We start from the raw sequence: 15,000 nt of genomic DNA on the forward strand, positions 1-15,000 counted from the left end.
AAACTCTGAATATATTTTTTCATTCATTGTCAGTGATATCTATATTTGTTCATTCATACGATTCATCGTCAGAGATATTTATATTTGTTCGTTCGTAAGTAATGTTTGTACGCTCTTGCCATTTCAATATGTATACATATACATATTCATATATATATAAATTTATGTATATATATGTATATAAATATAAATACAAAATAAATATATATGTATATAAATTTATATATATATATATATATAAATATATATATATATATATATATATATATATATATATATATATATATATATATATATATATATATATATATGTGTGTGTGTGTGTGTGTGTGTGTGTGTGTGTGTGTGTATATATACGCATATACATAGCATCCTACTATCAACACCTTTTATACGTATATACATACTTGCCCCTCACTGCCATTTTTAACTGCATACTTCTTTTAGCAATCACTAATTAAGCCCAGTCAGCAAAAACCCCTTGCATAAGGTAATGGAAATTATCTTAAAAAAAAAAATACTTTTAATAGTAAGACAAACGAAACCTGATATATATATATAAAAAATACTCCGAGTGGAGTATTTTTTTTTATATTTTTTCCCAGATTAATTAAACTCCCCTTGAGACATGGAACTGAAATATTTCCCTTTTTTCCCCGAGGGGAATTAATAGCTGAATGTTTTCTTTCCCGGAATATTTTCCTCGACAATATTCTGTGAAAATGTGACGCCAGGGCGCGGCTATAAAATAATACTATAAAATAATACTCTCGTTTGAGAGCTGTTTCCTATAACGAAGGAAATTATTTATGATAATTGATATGTTGAAATTTTTCTTCGGCGCAGTCGAGTTTTCTGTACAGCCGCTACAGCGTATAATAATCAAGGCCACCGAAAATAGATCTATCATTCGGTGGTCTCGGTATAATGCTGTACGAGCCGCGGCCCGTGAATCTTTAACCACGGCCTGGTGGTGGCCTGGCCTATATCGTTGCCAGACGCACGATCATGGCTAACTTTAACCTTAAATAGAATAAAAATTATCGAGGCTAGAGGGCTGCAATTTGGTGTGTTTGATGATTGGAGGGTGGATGATCAACATAGCAATTTGCAGCCCCCTAGCCTCTGTAGTTTTTAAGATCTGAGGGCGGACAGAAAAAGTGCGGACAGAAAAAAGTGCGGACGGACTGACAAAGCCGGCACAATAGTTTTCTTTTACAGAAAACTAAAAACTGAGAATTGAAAACAGTCTTTTTTCATTTTATTCAATACCGCCTTCTCCGCGAAAAACGGATCTTTGAATCAAAGCAGTATTCACTTTTCACTTGATTGAATACTGTTTACCTGGCGCAACGGAATATTTTAAAAAAGGAAGGTATAACGGACCGAGATACAAAAATATAAATATTCTAATTAGATAATTTTCGTTTTAATGAATCGTGTTTACGTCACGAGCACACAAGGAACTAAAAGTCCTTTAGAGGTATATTTAGAAAAAATGAATATTAATTAAGTTGTCTCATTTTCTTGACATTGTTTTGTCAATGACAATAGATTTCCTTGACAAAGCCCTGTTCCATTCTGATGTATTTTACTTGAAGGATATTCCAAGGCTATCTTACTATCTTATGAAGACAGAATCTTGTTACTTACTTTCCTGTTATCGAATATATCATCAATGCAATGTTTTTCCAGTGTGAATATTTTTTCATGGTCAAATGAGATCCTCTTGGGATAGCTGTCATTAATTTTCTGTGATGTATACTAATGTATATTAATTATTTAATGTGTGTCTTAATTTTGTATATATGTCAAATGTTTGTGCATAATTCATATTCTGATATGGAGATGTTTATGTGCGATACACAAACACCTACACGCAAATGTATATGTATATGTATATGTGTATATATATATATGTATATATATATATATATATATATATATATATATATATATATATATATATATATATATATATATATATATAATATTCTAACACACTCCAAACTAACAATTATCATCTTAACTATCACCAACAAAGCAACATCTCCACCACTAGCACGATTCACCACCACCAACAAAGCCACCACTCCAACACCAGCACAAATACTGTCTCAGCCACCATCACCACCCCCAACACTCACAGCTATCTGTCACCACCAATATCACCACCAAACCTTGAAGCTGGCAGCACCAACTTGTGAACTGACCTGTGTAAAAATACTCTTTGTCCAGACAGCACTGCTAGTAAATTCGTGCCATCAATAATCGTGTGGTTTTCTGTCTCCTGAATTCTTGCACAGATCGAGAACCTTTGCTGAGATCCTCCAAGATTTTTTCATTCGCTGACCCCATCTTTGGAAGTAAGTATTTTTTTTTTAAAGTATAAGTTATTTCAGACCCTATTTACCTGTAGTACTGTAGTAGAATTCAGCAGGCTCTAACAGAACACAAGTAGAAGTTATTTCAGACTCTATTTACCTGTAGTACTGTAGTAGAACTCAGCAGGCTCTAACAGAACACAAGCATTGCTTGACTAACTTACTTTTGGCCTATAACTTGTCACTCTCCTGTAGGCTAATTTCTCTTTAAATCCCTCTTGAGTTTATATAAGTCTGTTGACTCTGTCCCTAAAGGGTTTCAGCTCATGATTTCAAGAAAGAAGGAATAATTTGACTTTCAGAAGCCTTCTAAATTTCAGACAAACAGACATAGATACCTTTTTCAACTTTCTTTTTTTGTTCTATAAAATCTTACCTTGCCACTGCACATGAGGCCTGTAATATATTCAAGACAAAACCTGTACTTGTTTTTCTCTGCAGCTGTTATTCTCTCAATCAATCTTTTCATGGAAATAAGCCATTTCATCTTCCTCTGTCTCTGAACTGATTGTTAGTTAATTGAGTCAACAATATTTTAAAATATTTTTTTTTTGCATAATTTGTACATACAATTCTGAAACATGGCAAACTATTGTCATCATTTTAGCATGAACATTCTACAGGAAATAATAAATAATGTGTTTATTTCAGAAGCTCAGATATTTTGTCATGAGAGCGCAAAATATAGTTTTCTATAGAAATAAATGGAATTAAGCTTTTCAGATTGTTTGGTGGTCCTAAAAATTAGCAGTTTTTATGACCAAAAATGGGACTAAAGTGTTCAAAGTGCTCATTTTCATTTTAATACTGGTCTTAAATGAAGACAGTGTTTTCAAGAATTAAAAAAAAAGGAAATTAAATAAACATTAAGTTTTTAAACAGAGTTTGCAAACATATTGAATCTGGAATTGAAACTTCAAAATCTAATTTCGAGATAAAAACGTAAAAACCATACATTGCACTAATGTAATTTTGATTTGAATTGAATCAGTGAACAAGATTACATCATTACAGCCGATGTTTGAAAGTCTAATAAAAATATTCACTATACTGCCATTACCTATTAAAAGCAAACTGCTTGTTTATAAATGTTGATAAAAATTACATTATACTGAAGTAATTCTGAGTAATTCTTAACAGAATTACATCAGTGACCTGGATTCCATAATTATAATCGACATTCCAAAGACTAATTTACTACAATCATCTATAGAAAACAAATCACTTTTTTACAATTGTTTATAAAAATTACATCATGCTAAAGTAATTCTGAGTAATTTTTGACCAAATTACATCAGTGACCAAAGGCATCATGTAATATCTACTTATTGAAATCACATACTGAAAACAAACTTGTTTACAATTGCTTACGAAAGCTATACACCATACTGATGTAATTCTTTATATTTACAGAATTACATTAATGACCAAGATTCCATAATTACAACCAATAACATTAAATTATCTACTACACCACCACATCCTATTGAAAAAAAAACCACCTGTTTACAACTGTTTGCGAAAACTAAACATCAGTGACCAAGATTACACCATTACATTATGTTACAAAGGCTTATATGAAATCCCACTTACAAAAACTACCTATCTGAAAACAAACCACTCGTTTACAATCAAGTACCTATTCTTTACAATTAAGTATCTAATTCTAATTCACAATCCTTCCAGCAATAGGACTCACAGGAGCCGGACCTTTAGGAGTGTCCCTAGGACTCTCACCTGTCCTTCCGGTGCGACCTCCCTCAGGTGAGTCCTATTTTCATCAGGTGTAAATTAGGTCACTAATTTACCTGGTTTTTCAGTTCCCCTACGAGTCTAGATTCCTCATTATTTTAAGAAAGTCTTGCTTATTCCCTTTTATTATTATTATTATATTATTATTATTATTATTCAGAAGATGAACCCCTATTCATATGGATCAAGCCTATATGGGCCATTGGCTTGAAATCTAAGCTTCCAAAGAATATTATGGTGTTCATTTGAAAGACGTTGAAGAAGATAATAGGAAATACGGAAAGAAGAGATCAGCTATCAGAAAAAAACACTTATAAATCAATCAATAAATAAATATAGATACAAATAAATTAGTAAAATACAAGTCGAATTTTCTTAGGGTAGTAATTCAAAGCATCTTCGCTTGAACTCTTGAGGTTCTAAGTGCACAATTTTCTCAAGGCCTCTGCTCACCTTTCCCCCTTCAGACCTGGGCAAGTGATGGACAGCAGGTGTAAATGCTGGTCTCACTTGCAAAATACATTCACACATGCACTGCTGATGAGAATTTCAAACGACTGAACTGAAATGTTTACTGAGAATTTTCTGAAACAGCAAAGGAACCGCGGTAGACTGGAGTCAGTGAATCTGAAATCTGTAGATTTGACTGAATGGGATCGGAATGTATCAGGCTAAAGACCAAACGCTGGAACCTATGAGGTCATTCAGAGCTGAGAGGGAAATTGAGAGAAAAGGACGTTTGAAAGGTGTAACAGGAGGATAACCTCGCAGCTCAATAATCAAATTGGTAGAAGAGGGTTGAGGAAAGTAAGATGGAAGAGAGAGAATATGAACGGAGGTACAGTAAAAGGAATGAAAGGGGTTACAGCTAGGTGCCTGAGGAATGGATGCTGCAAAGAACTTTACAAAGTAATGCCTACAGTGCACCACTGGAGGTGCACTGATGACAGCACTACCCTCTACAGCTAGATTTAAACAATGACTCCAAATTGCTGTTTTCAGGAACACTGCCCCTTCAAGCAAAAGAAATATATTATGACAAAACGAGGACTTACAAGTTAATAAACGATTGACATTGCAGATAAAACCATCATCATTATCCTACAAACGTCTTCATTCCATCAAATGTCAACAAAACACATCAAATCCCAAAGATATTCTTGATGGCAGCAAAAATTTCGAAATGGGGAGATGGGCTTGTCTTTTTCCGAAAGATCTTCTTCTCTCTTTGTCTGATGTTCTAATATTCTTTGTCCTATTGCCCAATGTTTGCTCAGCACTCTTGCAAGCAGCAGACGATCCTGACTCTTGAAAATGAGAGAGAGAGAGAGAGAGAGAGAGAGAGAGAGAGAGAGAGAGAGAGAGAGAGAGAGAGAGAGAGATTATTCTTAAAAAAAAAGATACCGGAATCATTGTGATGAAAGTGGAATAAATAATAAGAGAGAGAGAGACAGACAAAAGCATGAACATTCTTTCAAATGAGAGAGAGAGAGAGAGAGAGAGAGAGAGAGAGAGAAACGGCAGCCCTGAACATTCTTTCAAACGTGACGTCACCTGTTTTATTTAAAAGTTCTTTTCAGTTCGACAAAACTCGAGAAAGAACGCCCCCCCCTCCCAATTGTAATGGGGGGGGGGTGTCCTCTCTGGGGGCCTCTCATAGTCAGGTAAGAGGATCATTCGGTAAGGGGGAGGGGGAGGCGCCCCCTACTTTAAATGCTGTGCCCCCTGTTTACTCAGAGTAAGGATGGAGTAGGGTGTCGTTACTCATTCATGATGTCTCGGCGTAGGATTTCATTGGCTGTACAGAAAGAAGGAGTTGTAAGGATTCTTCTTTTTCTTTTTCTTCTTCTTCTCTTTCTCCTTCTTCTTCTTTTTGTTCTCCTTCTTCTTTCTCTTCTTTTTTGTTCCCCTCCTCCTTCTTCTGCTTCTTCTTCTTCTTCTTCTTGGGAGGAGTTGTAAGAATTCTCCTAATTCTTCTTCTTCTTATTCTCTTTTTTTCTTCTCTTCTCTTCTCCCTCTCCTCCTCCTTCTTCTTCTTCTTCTCCTTCTCCTCCTCTTCTTCTTCTTCTTCTTCTTTTCTCTAGTATGCTGGATAAACTGCCCTTTGTCAAAAGTCCGGGTACTTAGGTCTTGGCTCGCCATCTATCTTATTTCCATGACTCTGAATTTTATGTATTTGACTGAACATCTAAAATATATATATTTTTCCTGATGACCACCATAATATTCTTTGGAAGCTCGAATTTCAAGTCAGTGGCCCCCCTGTGGTGAGGTCGTTCCATATGAATATGGATCATCTTCTGAATAATAATAATAATAATAATAATAATAATAATAATAATAATAATAATAATAATAATAAATAAATCTTAGTATATAGCCAGGCTAAGTATTAACTAGCCATATGTCTTTCTCCAAAGACCTTGAATTTTTTGTATTTGAATGATTGAATGATTACCTAAAATACACATTGTATTTTAGCATATAGCCAAGGCTACGTCACATTTTACAGCCAAAAAGTATAGCACATTTGCAATCCACGTCTATAAAAATGACTGAAAACACATAAGTAGAAATGTATACATATATCTGAAGTTCATCTTTGACACATGTTTGAGAATGGACGCACCATTGAAGTTTCATATTATCTGAAGCAACTTCTCTCACAAGCAACAAGATATATATATATATATATATATATATATATATATATATATATATATATATATCTATATATATATATATATATATATATATATATATATATATATATAATATAAGAAGCCCACAAAAACGCCAAATTGTGGAAAATCAAAAATGTGGAAAATAAAAGGCTACATTTCAGAGACCAAACTGTCTCCCTCCTCAGGCAAATATATAAATACATATACCAAAGGTATTGCATAACTTCCTTAGGTTTTTCCAACATTGTCAATTCCACATCATTCATTATATCTTACGCATTCCCCTTCTCTTTACCCACAACAAGAAATATTCGCACTGGAATGTAGTAATTACTCCGATGCAAATTGCATAAAAAAAAATCAAGGAGTTTTCTTGAACGTCTTTGTCCCTACATGGCAATCAACCTTCCCCTTGCAGTCCTGAATTTTATATCAGAAAAGTTTTGGGAAGGGTCGTCTTCTTGAATTTTATATCAGGAAGGTTTGAGGAAGGGGCTGTCTCCATACCCAGATACATTTTATGACTTTGAAATGAAAATGGCATTCAGCTGGAGAGTAATTCCCTGGGAATTACCTCCTAAACAGAATGAATTTTTCAACAATGGACAGATTTTGCATCAGGAAATATTAATTAAACAGAAGTATTGAGAATATTTTCTCAGAGGTATGTCCCATAAATTTACATACTCAATGATATTTCTCTCACAATTCTGTTGACAACACGTGAATTTAAGTATCATTTGATTTATATCAACATTTTAACAGAGAACTCAGCTAAATATCTCCCATAATTATATATTCAAATATGAAATGGAGTGGCTATTTAGAGAATATTTTCTCAGAGCTATGTCCCATAAATATATGTGCTCGATATCTCTCACAATTTGTATCACAATCTTGTTTGAATACATGTACTACTTAATCTGCACCAAGAAGCTTAGATTGACATACAAAGCCAAGGAGTATTTCTCACAATTATGTATGTATATTTTATGTATATTTAAATATCACTTAGTATGAATATTTCTCAAAATTATATACATAACCATATTTCAAACAATTTTGTTCACAATCTTGTACGAATAAACATACACATATTTGTATTAAGAAGCTTAGATAGCATACAACTCAACATAGTATCTCTCACAATATATATGTATATTAGATGTATATTTATATATCAATTATGAATATTTCTCACAATTACATACAAAAGAAAATGCCATTTTTCAGGTCGACCTGTGATCGTAGCAACCCACAGACCAGAGTGCGCTATAGACGAGGACTACTGTCCATACAACCAATTGTATCCTCTGTAAGTGCCTGTAAAATTGCCACTTCTTACCCCCTATGAACAAATACATAGCTGTGATATATATATATATATATATATATATATATATATATATATATATATATATATATATATATATATATATATATATATATATGAATCTTTATATATTCTGTTTTCATAAAACATTATTTTTCACCATTCCTTCCCAGGAGGAAATATTAAGTTGGCATCACCATTTACATTATTATTATTATTATTATTATTATTATTATTATTATTATTATTATTATCATCATCACTAATTTATTAATTAATTAGTTATTTCTAAATAATTATTATTGCCTTTGTATTTGATTGTACTATCATCAATGATATACCAATCAGCTAGTTCTAAACCAAACCACTCATGAGCTGGCACAGGCTCTTGCTTCTTGTTTACCTCTCGAGTCTATATTCCAGTCAAGACCTTCCAGAATTTTTTTTTCCAGGGACAAGGTGAATTCCATAATAGACCGGTTCTACAACGACGTGAGGCTCCTGTACAATGACCTGTACCAGTTTCCTCCCGATGACCTCATCTACTACGAGAATCGCACCTCTTCTGAGAAGTAAGTAAGCTGGGAGCATGGGATGTCTACGTCCTGGGGTGGGGTTTTACTGTATGTATATATATTTATGTATATATATATATATATATATATATATATATATATATATATGTGAGTGTGTGTGTGTGTGAAAATTAAGCTGGGATGAGAGGGCCGCATGCGCGTGTTTACGTCCCGGTTTTGTGGGTTTACTGTATATGTATATATATATATATATATATATATATATATATATATATATATATATATATATATATGTGTGTGTGTGTGTGTGTGTGTGCTCGTATGTGGTTTACGTAAGAAAACTAAGAAAGAAAATAAAAATGAATATTAGGTAATCTTTTACAATCCATAACCGAAAACGCTACGCAAAATATATCTTCGCTTTGAAGACAGTTATTTTTACAGTCATTATTACAACTTAATAACTGATGTAAATCATTATATATATTCTGCCTTATCTACATTATTATTATTATTATTAAGGCGTGGAGGTCACTTCGTCTGCGAGAGTTCGGTCCAATACCTGAGGCCGGGCTGGGCCCAGAATCTCCACGGGGAATGGGTAGCAGTCATTAACACGGACAAATTCCCACAGTCCATTAGAGTGGAGACGTGCAGGTGAGAAAGAGTTGGTTCTCTCTCTCTCTCTCTCTCTCTCTCTGTCTCTCTCAGGGTAACTTGCGAAAGAATTCCTTTGTTACAATTGTCATTTTTTTTTTATTTCATTAACATAATAAATTATCTCTGTTCTGTCTGTCTGTCTGTCTGTCTGTCTGTCTGTCTCTCTCTCTCTCTCTCTCTCTCTCTCTCTCTCTCTATATATATATATATATATATATATATATATATATATATATATATATTTATTTATTTATATATATGTGTGTGTTTTAATATATATGTATATATATATATTCATATATATGTATATACATACATACAAGCATATATATGCATGTATATATACATATATATTATAAATTTCTACCACTACGTGTCAACCCCATGATAATGACCTAAACAATGAGTCGAAACCGGCCAAGATTTAAGCCCAGATCTTCATGTACCCTTGAGATTAAGCTTGGCATATGAACCACCCATCAGTCTAATTACAACCAAATCTAAAAAGAATAACTTAAGAAGCCTCTATATTATCATGCCTCTTCAAAAACTTCATTTTTTTTCACCTCCCTGTAACCAAACCGTCCACCTAACCTAACCTCAATTGCAGGTACAAGGACAAGAGGTGTGAGTATCTTCCCCCCTGCTACAAGTCTAAGTGCGTCCAGAGGTACAACTACGTCAAACTGCTCTGCTTAGATCCATACCGTCCTACCTACAGGCCTACAGTGGATGTTTTCAAAATACCGTCGGCTTGCTCTTGCTTCGTTGAAGATTTCACCTACTACTGAGAGATGTTTCTGAGTCTTACACGACGGGGAAGATGACATAGTCTTTCCTGCTCTGAGGTCGATTCTTAGCTGTTGGAGACCCAGTTAGGAGATCAGAACTTCTTAGCTTTTTTTTTCAGGATTTTTATGTGAATTTGGAAGATGGCAGAGTACAGAAATTTTTTTTCTCCAGAACTTTTATGTGAATTTGAAAGTAGGCAGAATGACAGATTTGTTTTTAAAGAATTTTTATGTAAATTTGAAAGCTGATAGAAAGATTCTTTTTTAGAATTTTTATGTAAATTTGAAAGCAGGTAGAAAGAGAATTTTTTTCAGAATTTTTATGTAAATTTGGAAGCTGGCAGAGTACAGAAATTTTTTCTCCAGAACTTTTATGTGAATTTGAAAGCAGGTAGAATGACAGAATTTTTTAAAAGAATTTTTATGTAAATTTGAAAGCTGATAGAAAGATTTTTTCTTTAGAATTTTTATGTAAATTTGAAAGCAGGTAGAAAGAGATTTGAAAGCTGGTGGAGGACAGATATGTTTTCAAAATCTAGTTAAAATTTTGGATGCTAGTAGAGGATATGATTGTTATCATACATCAAAATTTCAGTGTCTTAAATGTTTTAAATGTCTTGAAAATTTGATGGCAATTTTTGACACCAGTGGGATATCTGAATATTTTCCAAATCTATAAAAAAAATTTTTTGTGTAGCAGCACAGGCCATAATTGAATTATAAGTTCATAAAAAATTTTGAAAGCTACTTTCATAAAAAAGTTTGAAAGCTACTTTCATAAAATTTTTGAAAGCTACTTTCATAAATAAATTTTGAAAGCTACTTTCATAAATAAACTTTGAAAGCTACTTTCAAAGAAAATGTTTTTGAAAGCTACTTTCCTAAGAAATTTTGAAAGCTACGGTCACAACATCATTACAAATTTAGAATCCTAACACTCTACGAACAGATTTAACTTCATAAATAAAACACAAATTCAAAATAACATTGAACATTCACTAGAAAATCATTGTGTAACTTTTAATTAAAAGAGATTTACAATCCTTCAAATACAGATCTGATATCCGATACTGATTTATGACTCTCATAACAGACCCCCCCCTTTGTTACGTAAATAAAAAGTAATTTGGGTAACATAAATTGTTTCCAAATGAATTTATTTTAGGTCATATTGAGAATCCTTCATACTCAGGTGTGTTTTGTTGATGTTTTTATTAGTTCACTCTACCTGCATGTATTGGTTTTATGTATTCAATTTGATCCATATGAATTGGTTTAGAATTTTGTCAATTTTTATTGTTATTTTTTTTAAAGTATTTTTATTTGTTGACTTTTAAAACTTACCTTTGTACTCTACTTGTCATTTTTAAAAAATTGCTTGTGTAAGTTAGTTATGAGTTTTTAATTTTAATTTGTACTACTTTACCTATGATTTTTGTACTTGTTTTTGTTTTGTAAAATTTTTGTTCTGTTCTCAATTTACAGTTAATTTTTTTTTTACTATTTACTTGTAAAGTTTGGAGTTGTGTCATTCACTGTGTCTATGTGTTCTGATTTCCAATTATACCTATGTTGACAATTTTTCATGCATATATATATATATATATATATATATATATATATATATATATATATATATATATATATATATATATATATATATAAAATTTTACAATTTGTTTACGGATGGGATATGGTGCTCTTATTATTCCCATATCAGTATGGGTTAAATGGTCGGGTATAGATTATGCATAATTTGGGTGTATGGTTGGGTCATGGTTACTGTCTATTTCTGATCACGTTGTTCATCAAGAGTGACGTAAGGGTCAAACTACAGTAGAGCAAGTCATAAACATGTCATCAACTTATCACATACAAACATAAACATGTTGAATACAAGTTATCTTCTTACTGGCAGTCCTAACCAATGTTTCACATGATTATCAATCGTTGGCCGAAGATTCGTTCTCCACTTACTGTCGTCAACTTGTTGTCAACATGTCTGTGATATGCATGCAATCTGTCGTCGACTTGTTGTCAACATGTCTGTGATATGTATGCAATATGTTGGCAACTTGTTGTCAACAAGTTTGTGATACGTATGCAATCTGTTGTCGACTTGTTGTCAACATGTTAGTCATATGTATACAATCTTTCATCAACTTGTTTTCAACATAATTGTGATATTTATGCAACCTGTCGTCGACTTGTTTTCAACATGTTTGTGATATGTATACAATCTGTCGTCAACTTGTTTTCAACATGTATGTGATATGTATGCAATCAGTTGCCGACACGTGTTGATGACATGTCTTCCTGTAGTGTGGATGCATCCTTACGCTTGGGTAATTGTCTTTGTCTGTTTATCAAGGCAGCGTGTTCAACATTCAACTAATTACGATTTGGGAGAGATACAAACACGAATTCGAGATAAGGAAACTATTTGAGGATGAACGGATCACTCATCCTTGTCGGAGGTTTGCGCCCTCCAAACTCTCGTGTTTCCTGAACAAAATCAATTCTCTCCTGAGGTATAACAATACTCTTGGTGACTTCAGAGGCTTTTTTGGTTAGTAATGCTGTCATTCCAGGTGACGGCTATTTCCTTGCTTTGGCGTCTTTACAAATGGTAATGCTATCAATCATTCGAAAGGTACAATCATTTGAAAAGTGTAACAATTCGTAACGATTGTCACGCGACTGTATTTTTCAGGGATCTGGAATAAATGCTGTTTGGATACAGGACTGTAATTTCCCCTGAAACGACAAAATACTTAAAATTCCTGCGAGATTCAAGTCTGTCATGCCTTAGGAAATAATATAAATTTATTCATGAGACGTCTTTGTCATCAGGTAATATCTGGTGAGCAATTCTACAATGAAGGATTATTAAAGTAAATAATGAATAACGAGATAAAATGAATAACTTAATCCCTGAAATGTGAATAATCTATTTATAATCTATTTATTCAGATTATGAACATGTCTGGGCAGATCTGGGGAGGGCGAGGTGTCATGAGATATTAATTAATTAACAAGGGAATATTAGAACATGATAACTGACAAGGCTAATATGGTTTCAAAGACTAGTCTGAGAGAGAGAGAGAGAGAGAGAGAGAGAGAGAGAGAGAGAGAGAGAGAGAGAGAGAGAGAGAATAAAAAAAGCCTTCATTTCCTATAATTCCCCTCTGTTTCTGATCCTCGCCTTGGGGCCAAAGACCCACCCTTCCCTACACCCCCTCCCCTACCCAATGCCTGAATGCCAATCAGTGCCACTCCGCGCCAGAACTGGTGTCAGTCCCTTCCCCCTTAATTAGGGGAGAATCTTAAGTCTGGCTGTCAGAGAGTCTTTAAACATCTGACAATGGATTCGGGAACTATTGTTTTTCCCTCTAAATTCTTTTTTTTTTTTTTTTACAAGGGTCCAGGATGGAAATCGTATTGGGAATCTTATAATTCCGGAGAGATTCTTGATATTTTTGTGTATTTTCTGAGGGCGAGTGAAATGAAATCTCTCTCTCTCTCTCTCTCTCTCTCTCTCTCTCTCTCTCTCTCTCTCTCTCTCTCTCAGACTAGTCTTTGAAACCACATTAGCCTTGTAAGTTATCAAGAACAGTTTTTTAAATTATTCTCTCATTGATTAATCAATATATTCTCTCATTGATTAATCAATATATTCTCTCATTAACTAATCAATACGTCATGACATCTCGCTTCGCCAGATCTTCCCAGACATATTTATAATCTGAATAAATAGCTTATGAACTTGAAACATCAAAGATGCTGTAAGGAATTCAAGCAAAAAAAAAGAATATATATCTTGATAATTATCGAAGAAATTATTAATAATAATATATCCTAGATGAAAATTATGGTGAATGCTTGTTATATATATTCTCGATTCACTGGCTATAATTTTCCCAGGTAAAAACGAATGTATATCTTGATAATTATCGAAGATATGATTCATGAGGATGTATTGAGGTAAATTATGACGAATGCTTATAAAAGTATAGAGTAATTAGTAAAATACGAGGTGAATTAGAGTAATAACGCATTAATATCTCTAATAACGCTCGGTATTTTATTGAGAGACTGAAAGTAAGGCAACAGGGCAATATTTATGATAGTTAATTGTCAGATGAAGAAAAATATACTTGCGGAAAGAAACGAGCTTTTAAATAGCGTCCATCCATCTGAGGATTCTCTCTCTCTCTCTCTCTCCCCCCCCTCTCTCTCTCTCTCCTGAAATATACTTGCTAAGAGAAAAGAGCTTTTAAACAGCGTCCATCCAATAACATCTGAGGACTCTCTCTCTCTCTCTCTGTAGCCTGGATCCGGGCCAAAGGAAGACCACCCTTAACCAAGCCATTATCACCCCATTAATGTCCCGGAACCCATTTTAGGAATTGAAACATATCCCTGAAGGAGTCGTCTATTCTGCCAGTCTCATAACTAAGAGAGATTTCTTCTGAAGAGGGTTGGGGGTGGGGGGGCGAGGTGTGAGAAGTGGGGGCGAAGGGGGTAAGCTTAATTTCATTCCAAGAGATGACATGATTGATTGAATGATTTATCTTTGCAGATGGGCAATATTTTAAGGCTTACATTTTTGAAGGCTGGGACCTATGTACATGTAAAAGGGAGTAAGTGGTCTACTACTGTGGACCTCTGGATTCTGCCCAGCCCAGATTCTGGTAATTGGTGCACTGATAATCATGATGAAACCAAGCTGCCTTATTTATGAGTTTGAATTGACTTATTGATGAATTTGAATTGCTTTGAATAAAAATGACTCAATGTCTAGACGAATATTTGAACTCGGTAATCAAATATATTTCAAAGTAAAAAATGGCACAAAAA

At 33.6% G+C, this 15,000-nt stretch overlaps 1 protein-coding gene across 1 annotated transcript in view; it reads left to right on the forward strand.

Moving 5' to 3' along the window:
• Window positions 1-11,528, forward strand: part of LOC136829970 (uncharacterized) — a 19,119-nt gene extending 7,591 nt beyond the window's left edge. Inside the window, exons 4-9 of the mRNA XM_067089147.1 lie at window positions 2,307-2,366; window positions 4,071-4,148; window positions 8,054-8,135; window positions 8,606-8,725; window positions 9,212-9,346; window positions 9,960-11,528. Coding sequence (XP_066945248.1) covers window positions 2,307-2,366; window positions 4,071-4,148; window positions 8,054-8,135; window positions 8,606-8,725; window positions 9,212-9,346; window positions 9,960-10,140 — 656 coding nt within the window. The 3' untranslated portion in view covers window positions 10,141-11,528. The remainder of the gene's footprint in view (window positions 1-2,306; window positions 2,367-4,070; window positions 4,149-8,053; window positions 8,136-8,605; window positions 8,726-9,211; window positions 9,347-9,959) is intronic.
• The last annotated feature ends 3,472 nt before the right edge of the window (window positions 11,529-15,000 follow it).

The sequence above is a fragment of the Macrobrachium rosenbergii genome, chromosome 45 (assembly GCF_040412425.1).
Source record: "Macrobrachium rosenbergii isolate ZJJX-2024 chromosome 45, ASM4041242v1, whole genome shotgun sequence".
Taxonomy (NCBI): Eukaryota; Metazoa; Arthropoda; class Malacostraca; order Decapoda; family Palaemonidae; genus Macrobrachium; species Macrobrachium rosenbergii.